We start from the raw sequence: 9,695 nt of genomic DNA on the forward strand, positions 1-9,695 counted from the left end.
TTTGTGAAGTGACATGTATGTTGATGGTACATGCATATATATATATATACACAACTCATCATGGTGCACTGGTTTGAGTGCTGGACCAGGATTATAGGAAATCAGGGTTCAAGTCACTGCTCAGCAATGGAACCCCACTGGATGGTCTTGGGCATATCACTCAGTCTCAGAGGAAGGCAAGGCATACATACCTCTTCTGAAGACATCAGGCCAAGAAAATCCTATGCTAAAGTTGCCATAAGTAAGAGCTGACTTGAAGACACATAACAACAAACAACACATTCTATGTGCAATTACTGGTTGCCCCCAAGATACTCAACATTGTCTTTTATTAGAAAGCAATGTTGAATCTGAACAGTAGGAAAGCCCCACAGCTATCTCCCCCTAAAAGCCCAACATCTAGGAAAACACTTGGCTGCAAAAAAAAGAGTTAACATTTTAAAAGTAGTTTCTTATTTACAAATCAAAATAAAATTTAAGTATTATGGAACAAATGTGAATGATGCAGTTGGTTTTACATAAGACGAACCTTTATTTATTTTTTAAAGTACCTCTCTTTCTTATGGGGATTGAGAAACACCTGCTTCCTACTATCAGAAACAGAGTCAAGAGAGGAACAGAGTATGTCCCTGAACTGCAGGTCAGTCTGTGCTACCAGGTAAACTTCACCGCATGTCAATAGGGGAGAACATCGTGACATTCATTCCTGTCCCTCTATTCCAGCCGATGTTCCCTCTAGTGCTGCAATTCAAACCCTTATTTTAGGCAGGCTCGCCTACACACAAAATGGTTATCATCTACGACTGCATCAGGAAAAACAAAAACACCAACACACTGACTTCCAGCGTAGCCTTTCAAACGGCTGCTACTCATTATCACATTTACAAAGCAAACAGTGATCCAGTTCAGATTTATCATGCTGGAAAAAATCAATCCCCTCAGCAGCCTTTCTCCGCACAACTCCAGTGAATTTGTCTTGATACAATTAAGCAATAGCCTTTCTTTGGGGTCATGTGCAAATACACATCCAAAGATGACCCAAGTGTTGATAGACAAAAAGGCTAACACTGTTACCTGGTTATCTAGCCACCCACACACTTTGCGTATAATGTTCCAATTCTCTTTTCCAAAGACACACATTTCTCTTTCATTCTGGCCATTATAAAGCCCAAGATACTCCAATTAGTTTATGAGAACCAATTCAGGTACTGCAAGACATCCAACCCTAGGTTCATCCAGATCCCCAAACTCTGGTATTCCAAAACTAGGGAGCTTTTGGCCCCTTTGGATGTTTTGAACTATGTTTTTCATAACTAACTAATGCCCATGTTGGCTGGGGTTTCTGGGAACCACAATCTGAAATATCCTGGAAGACCAAAGACTCTAACTCATCTTACTTCTTTTCAGCCTATGGTTCAATGGGCTGGGATTGGCTTGTGGAAACTGCCTCCGAAATCCCCCTTCTCACTGTGTCCCACATCAAAAGCCAAAGCGAATGCGATGTGGGGGTTTAGAGGTCCCAAGGATCTGGAACAAGGAGTTAGAAAATCCAATTGCACACGCAGCTTCCGAATCCAAACAATTCTTGTCACTTCTGTTTACACAGCTGCCTCCAAAGCAGTAACTTGGGCCATCCTTTGCTGGCAAACCCAAGGATCATTTCCACATTTGGAGTGAGCCCAGCTTGCAGCTTCTCTCCAGCATTTTAAACTGTATTGTGTTTTATAAGGCAGCATTTGCCAAGCCTCAGAGGCTGATCTTTGACAAGTCCAAATGTAATTAACACTAACATCACCCACGAACATGATCTGTGCAGAGACCATCTTCATTCTACTGTTATATGTACAGGGCGATTCAAAAAGAATGGTGCACAAGAGAAGCTGTCCTTAGCTGTTGTGTACCATTCCTTTGGAATCACCCGTGTTCCACACTTTCAGTTGCCCGAATAACACTATGTATCTGTTTGTGAGTTCTCCCACGCTGGGCCTATACACCCGTCCCTCCACATTCGCTAGGGTTAGGAGCATAGGACCCCTGTGAATGTGGGGAAACCACAAATAACAAAAACACTATGTTTGTACCTGAAAGGACACATCACTAGGAATCTCTAAGTCTGCCAGACACTGACCACAGAATTGCGCCGGAGGAGCTACAAATGCATATTGGAGCGTCTCTCTAGGAATCTCTAGGTCCTTCAGTGTGGCTTTTGGTTAAAGTGGAGCCCAGAGTTGCGCTGGAGGATCTAGATATTCCTAGAGAGAACGTATTAATAAAGTCCGTGAATAATCAAATGCGCAAAAGTCAAAGTCGCAAATGTGGAGGAACACAATTGCCTCCATTTATACCCAACAGCTATTTCTGGGAGTCCCTGTAAAAAATGAATTCAAGAGCCAGTCCCCAAGAGCTGAGATCTAGCAACCGACTGCCTCCTCGAGCTGAAAGGGCCATTTAACTACTACGGCTGCGTGGGTCACTGACTCCCACAGCTCCTGCTTCAGAGGGGATCCTCCAATCCCAAACCCTATCAATACTCCATCTTTCCACAGGCAAGCGCAAGGCGTCTGACAAAACGGCCACAAAGACTTTACTATACATTCGCTACAATTCAGGTTAGCTCCTTTGGCTGAAATCTGAGAGACCCACACTATACTTCCTCTACACTTCCCTTGACCTCCTACATCTGCAGTCCCCAAATTATGCTCTTTAAAGGCATTTTGGGCTTCAGCTCCCAGAATCCCAGACTGTTGGCCAACATGGCTGAGGCTTCTGGGAGCTGTAGTCCAAAATCTCTTAAAGGGGACCTGGGTCCTACACCACCATCACCCTTTGTTTTCAAAACTTATACATTTGCGGCTTTGATTCATATGTTTTCTCTAGGAACCTCTAGGTCAGTGATGGTAAACCTATGGCACACGTGCCAGAGGTGGCACTCAGAGCCCTCTTTGTGGGCACATGTGCCATTGCCCCAGCACAGAGTTTGTTCCTGGAAAGCCAGAGGGACATGGCACTTTGCAATAAATAAGTGGGTCTTGGGTTGCAGTTTGGGCACTCAGCCTCTAAAAGGTTCACCATCACTGCTCTAGGTCCTCTAGAAGTTGACCATAGAGTTGTGCTGGAGAACCTATAAGTTCATAGAGAAAACACCTCTCTAGGCATTTGTCGGCCCTCCAGCCTGAATCTACGGTCAACTTCTGGCAGATGTGGACCATAGAGTTGCCCTGGAGGACCTGGAGATTCCTAGAGAGGCGTTCTCTCAGGTAAAAGGCATAGTCTGGGCCCCACAACCAACTCCAACTCCCAGAATTCCACAGCAAAGAGCCAGACCCAAGCGGTTTCTCCCTCCGGCCCCCGAGAGACCCACCGGCGGACTCCCCGGTGTTGATCCAGTCCGGGTTGGCCAGGCTGGCGATGGCGAAGATGTCGGCGGCCAAGAAGAGGCATCCTGAGATGATGGTCAGTTTGTCCATGTCCTCCGGCTCCGGCCTCGGCCCGGCGCTTCCCACCCGCCAGGGGAGGAGGCCCGGGCCTTGGGCTCCTCACCGCCGCCGCTCCATGGCTCCTCCTCCTCCTCCGGGGCTCCTCCTCCTCCTCCGTCGCCGCTGCCGCCTCAGGCAGCCACCGGAGCGGGCACCGCCGGCCCACTCCTAGTCCTCCTTCGCGTCCTCCTCCTTCTCCCCCGGAAGCAAAACCAGAGCCGCCGCTGCCCGACCCGGAAGTGAATGAGCGCCCGGGCGACGCTTTTGCCCCAGACAGGGCGGGGCTTAAGCGGGGAGACGGTGGGCGGGGCCTTGGGGAAGAAACAAGAACGGGGCGGGGCAATGGGCGGGGCGTCGGCAATGAGACCTTGGCCTTGCCCTTTGTGCTCTTTTCTGCCTCGCAACTGAGGAAATTGAATGCAAGGAGACTTGGGGAGGAGTCTCAGTGGCGCAGTGGTTAAGCGCCGGTCCTGCAGCCAGAAGGTTGCGAGTTCGAAGCCGGAGAGGTCCAAGGTGGAGCAAATCAGGGGATTTCACAATTAAAATGGATTAATTTGTGTTTTATAGAGCACAGCAAAAATTGTGTGGAGCAGTGGCCCCCAAACTGTGCCCCTCCTTTAAGATTTTTGGACCTCTTAACCATCTCTTCTCCAGGCTAAACATACTCAGCTCCCTAAGTCTATCCTCATAAGACTTCATGGTTTCCAGACAACACTTTAGTTGCCCTCCTTTGGATACATGGCTCCAGTTTCTCAACATCCCTTTTGGATTGTGGCGCCCAGAACTGGACACAATATTATTCCAGGAGAGGCCTGACCAAAGCAGAGTACAGTGGCACTATTACTTCCCTTGATCTAGACACTATACTTCTATTGACGCGGCCTAGAATCGCATTGGCCTTGTTAACAGTGTGACGCGGCAGCTAACAAGGCCAATGCGATTCTAGGCTGCATCAATAGATAGACAGCGTTCAAACAGACTCCCTTTGCATACTGGTTTTCCAGACTAAGGGGCTGTGCAGACCGTCCCTGAAGGGGTGGCGTGCAGCCAGATCGGGGCAAAGGCGGCATAACAATGAAACCAATACATACATACTAACAGAGGTGCAGCCACATGCATGCATCGCCATTGAGGATAATGGGGGGGTTGCCATCCACGGACACTGCAATCCACGGACGGCAAACCCATGTTTAAATAGGCCCCACTGTATACTCAAAGGAAGTATGAACTTAAAACAATGAACCCTCTAGCTCTTCCAGTCTTACTTCCTTGAGTAAAACCCAAGTGATCAGTAGTGTAAGTAAAACCCACTTGCAACCAGCGATGTAATATGGCTGACCAATGATTGGCATTTGAGGCTGCCAAGTCTAGTAATTCCAAAGCCACTGAGCTGGAAGAAGTCTAAAAATACATCCAACACACACACACCTCTTTCCAATGGGCATCTCGAAACTAAACACCCACAACACTGGCGCATGCCATGCAGACTAATTGCAATGTGGCATTTGAGTGTGGACTGTCTATCCAGTTTATTTTTAGAACCTGGTGCATAAATTACAGGGTAGAAAATGACCACATTCGAGCTGGAGTCTCATGCGCAGGGTTACCTGGAGTAAGCACAGTAGGGTTTGGGACACAATGAGACCTTATCGGAGCAAATGGGGAAAGCATATGCTTCGTATGCAGAGGGATCCAGGGATTGCCTTTTTGTTGTTGTTGAAAACAGAACCACCAAGTTATAGAAAAGCATGGTTGCAGCTCCAGGTTTTGTAATGCCTTTGGGCAAGGTGCCATTGGGAGAGTCCACTTTTTGTGGTCCTCTTCTTCCTCTCCAAAGCACTGCTGCTCATAGCCTTTTGTGGGTTTTGGGGGCTCTGTGGCCATGTCCTAGAAGAGTTTCTTCCTGACGTTTCGCCAGCATCTGTGGCTCTGGCATCTAACAGTTCAAACTACTGTATTCAGCCCCATGTCACCCAGCATTCTCTGAAGATGCCAAAGCCACAGATGCTGGTGAAACATCAGGGATAAACTCTTCTAGTACATGGCCACAGGGCCCCAAAAACCCACAAAAAACTATGGATGCCGGCCATGAAAGCCTTCGACTTTACAAACTGCTGCTCACTTGTTTGTCCTCTGGACATGTCTACACAGCCACACAATAAAGGAAGAGCACCTGGCTGGCAGAGGATGCAACAGCATCGTCTCCCTGTTGACTTTATTTGCTGGTGTATAGACAATGAGGATTATCACACACAGACAGGGTAGGCAGAGCTTATCTATGGATCTATGTAGGTACTGTACTTTGCTTTAACTCTTATTAAAGAAGGAACCATCCCCTGGTGAAAGGCATGAGGGTTCTCTGCCCTGGAAGCACTGACCTCCCTCTATTTTCTCATCCACCCAGCCTTTAGTATGAGCACAAAGTTATGCCTGGTGGAACTTGGTAAGTTCTTTGGCATCGTTTTCCTTTGCTTTTCACCCTTTGTTAGATGTCCCTAAGTTTTACCCTTGACTTATCTATGGGTCATGTCAAAACCCATACTTTTGGTCCCCAAACCTGCCCTTGACTTATACACGAGGTCAACTTATAGTTGAATATACCCAGTAGTCCAATATGTCCTGTGGCTGTTATTTATATCTACAGTCGGACCTTCTTATACATGGATATTTTAAACATGGATCCAAGCATCCACGGTTTTAAAATGTTCAAAAAAAGTATATATTTCAAATATCAAACCTTGATTTTCCATTTTTTATAAGGGACACCATTTTGCTGTGCCATTGTATTTAATGGGACTTGAGCATCCACGGATTTTGTTATCCACAGAGGAACCTGGAAGCAAACCCCAGCGGATAACAAGGGTCCACTGTAGTGTTTCAGATGTTGTTTTAAATTTAAAGAATTGATTTTACTGTATGCTGACTTGAAATCCTTAGTTTTAGGGTGAGACAAACAAACAAAGCTGTTCTTATAGATATTCAAATCTATAATTTTGGCCCCCAAACCAATCCTCAATTTATACATGAGGTCGACTTATAGCCAAGTATATACGGGACTTGATTTTTGGCAGATTCAAGACTTAAGCAAGTGCAGCCGGATGGTCAGTGACATTTCACAGGGGTTTTGGAGGGTGCTGTTGGTTGTTGTGCATGGAAAACAAACAATCAAACAAGGACAATCCTGGGCAGTCAGGGACCCTTTTGTGTCTGTATAAATGCTTCTGGCCCTGAAGCCACACACTTTCTGCAGCCCTGCTCTAAAGAAATACATAGGAATCTTTTGTTCACTGGACAAAAGCAATGGCAGGTCTTAAGTGGGTGGGTGTGGGTCTGGATAGTCTGGTCCTAGGTGTGTTGGTTTGTGTTTGTTTATTATATATATATATATATATAGAGAGAGAGAGAGAGAGAGAGAGAGAGTCTCAAGCCAAAATCACTGTTTCAAGAGATGTAATTGTAGCCCTTTGCATTAAGTCACATGTGAGCCCATGAACACAAGGGGCCGTTTTAGCCACAGCAATGGTGGTAGAATGCTCCAGGTGTTCAGAGATGGAGTGCATTTGTCAGGCCAGGTTCTGATCTTTACCCATCACTGGAGGTTCCAAGAAGCTTGGAACTCAATGGCCCTGGGGTTCTAAACTGTTACTAGGTGTCAATGTCAACTTCTCTACTAGGTTTTTTCCCCTGACGTGATTCTACAGGTTGCGGGAGGGAGTCGTTTCCCAAAAGGCATACCAGGAGCGTTCCTCCATTTTTATTTGGAAGATCCCTTGAGGCTTGTAATCATGGATCGTCCAATATCTTATTATAGGAGAGAATCATCTCCTCGAAGACCATCATCCCCTCGGAGACCATCATCTCCCCGAAGATCATCAACTCCCCGTCGGCCATCTGTCCGAAGGCAGTCTTCTGCCCGCAGGAGATCGCTGTCCAGAGGAAGGTCCTTTGAGAGAAGACAGTCATCTGATAGAAGGAAGTCAACTGACAGAAGGAGATCGTCTGAGAGAAGAAGGTCGTCTGTTCGAAGGAAGTCAACTGACAGGAGGAGATCGTCTGCCAGAAGGCAGTCTTATGCCAGGAGAAGATCGTCTGCTAGAAGATGGTCATACGCATCATCAGGTAACCATGTGCCAAAACACACTGCAGAGATAATCCACTTTGACACCACTTTAACTGCCCTGGCTCAATGCTAGGGGATTTGGGGAATTATATTTTTGTGAGATATTTAGCCTTCTGTCAGAGAGGTCTGGTTCCACAACAAACTACAATTCCCAGGATTCCCTAGCACTGAGCCAAGGCAGTTGAAGCAGTGTCAAACTGGATTATTTCTGCAGTGTGTCTTGGATCTATGACATGGAAACCCATTTGTGAATTTCTCGCTGTCATATTCTTTCCTATTCTATTAATGCTTCCAGCTTGTTGACCGAGAACTGTTGCAATGTCTTACAAGCCTGTGTTTCACGATGGCATCGAGATGCCAGATGCTTTTGTGTTCCACGTGTGTGGCTTAATAAATTATGACTTTGCAGACCAACATTAGGACTTATGGCAATAGGCTTATGGCAAGTCTGGCTGAAGTTATTTTGCTTCTTGAGGTGAGGACCACAATGTCACTGCCATCAATTCAATGTAAAATAAAGACGGGTGGGTTAACAATTGGATCCTTCTTCTATACTAGTGATAGGAGAGCATCCTCCACTACACTTGAAGATAACTAGCTAGATTAAGCTAGCTAGATTAACTAGCTGTATTAAGGGGTGAAGGACAGGCTCCTTAGCGCATGGATTTCTCATCCAACAACCTGCTGCTGCCTCCCAGCATCCTCCATTTGAGCAAAGTGTCTGACAGTTGTGTTGTTCTTGGCTGACAGTTTGGCAAAATGAACTTTATAATATACTCTGAATATTGTTTTCTCTACAGATGAAGAAACCCTGGTCTCTGATTCTGATGATGACTGGGACTGGAACTCAGGTGAGTGGAAGATGCTTCAAGACAGAATTAAACACACTTCGGTGCTGCAAAGTGTGACAGTGATGGTTGGATTGTTTGGGTATAGGTCTTCAAGTCACCTGTTGGTTTATGATGACCCCATGAATTTCATAGGGTTTTCTTAGGCAAGGAATACTCAGAGGTAGATTTCCCAATTCCTTCCTTGGAAATACAGCTTGTAGCATCTGGTATGTAGTGGTGGTCTCCATTTGAGCAAATTTCAGTGGTGGCTTAGTGGTTAAAGATGCCAATTCTGATGATCGTAAGGTCTTAAGGTTGGCAGTTCACAGCCTGAGTGCTACTTGATGGGGTGAGCTCCCAGCACTAGTCCCAGTTTGTGCCAACCTAGTCGTTCGAAAGCATGCAAATACAACTAGATAAATAGGTACCACTTTGGTGGGAAGGTAACAGCGTTCGGTGTAGTCATGCTGGCCACTTGACCACCGGACAATGCTGGCTCTTTGGCTTAGTAATGGAGATGGGCACCAACTCCTTTACGTCTAGACATTCATCTCAAGGGACTACCTTTTCATCCTATCCAAATACTAACCAGGGCTGACCCTGCTTAGTTTCCAAGATCAGAAGAGATCCAGTGTCTCTAAAGTATTAGCTTTAAAAGGGCACTAGCTAAATTAATGGAGGATGAGGAGTCAAACCAGACAGTTATTAGCCATTCTAACTGAATGGGGACTCCATATCAAAAGGCAGTCTGCCACTGAATTACGAGTTATCATTTGACCAAATGTTGGCCACTTGTGTAGGAAGGGTTGTTGGTAATGAAAGGTGTCCATTTTTCAGAAAGAATGTGCAGCAGTAATTTCAATAGTGTTATTTCCCCCCCAAATTGCTAATTAGTTTTAAAAGAACTGACAGAAGAAGTAATTTCAGAACAGGTAATAATCTTTGAGAATTCCTGGAGAATAGAAATGAAGGAGGGCAAATGTAGGGGCAAAACAGACGGTCCCAAAGCAGCGGCTTGACACTGCCCCTTTCAGTGCCGGATCAGGGCTACAGCAGCCGCACGCCAAGGGCCCGATCCAGCATTTTGCCAGTCCTAAAAGAACCAGCAAAATGCCATTCTTTTTTAGAGCGGCGAAAGGCTGCCCTTGCTGCCACAGCTTTTTTGGGTTTCTTTTCTAAACACTGTGCCAAGGAAATGGTGTGGCACTGCCTGCCGTGCAGTCGGTCAGGTGGCACGACACCATCATCAGAGCAGAATCTGGGCATGCC

The 9,695-nt window shown here is 46.2% G+C and overlaps 1 protein-coding gene across 4 annotated transcripts in view; it reads right to left on the minus strand.

Annotated features, from left to right (window-relative positions):
• The window catches only part of LOC121914140 (uncharacterized protein C16orf52 homolog B), a 62,090-nt gene extending 58,393 nt beyond the window's left edge, over positions 1 to 3,697 (minus strand). For 2 of the 4 annotated variants that reach the window (XR_006100474.1, XM_042437230.1), the window contains exon 1: positions 3,362 to 3,483. Coding sequence is in view for 2 of the 4 variants with exons in the window: in XM_042437232.1 (XP_042293166.1) it covers positions 3,362 to 3,467 (106 nt within the window). In the remaining 2 variants the exon portion in view is untranslated. Of the gene's footprint in view, positions 1 to 3,361 lie in introns of all 4 variants that reach the window. The other 2 variants (XM_042437232.1, XM_042437233.1) reach the window with 2 other exon arrangements.
• Positions 3,698 to 9,695: the final 5,998 nt, after the last annotated feature.

This window comes from Sceloporus undulatus, chromosome 8, assembly GCF_019175285.1.
Source record: "Sceloporus undulatus isolate JIND9_A2432 ecotype Alabama chromosome 8, SceUnd_v1.1, whole genome shotgun sequence".
In the NCBI taxonomy this organism is placed as follows: Eukaryota; Metazoa; Chordata; class Lepidosauria; order Squamata; family Phrynosomatidae; genus Sceloporus; species Sceloporus undulatus.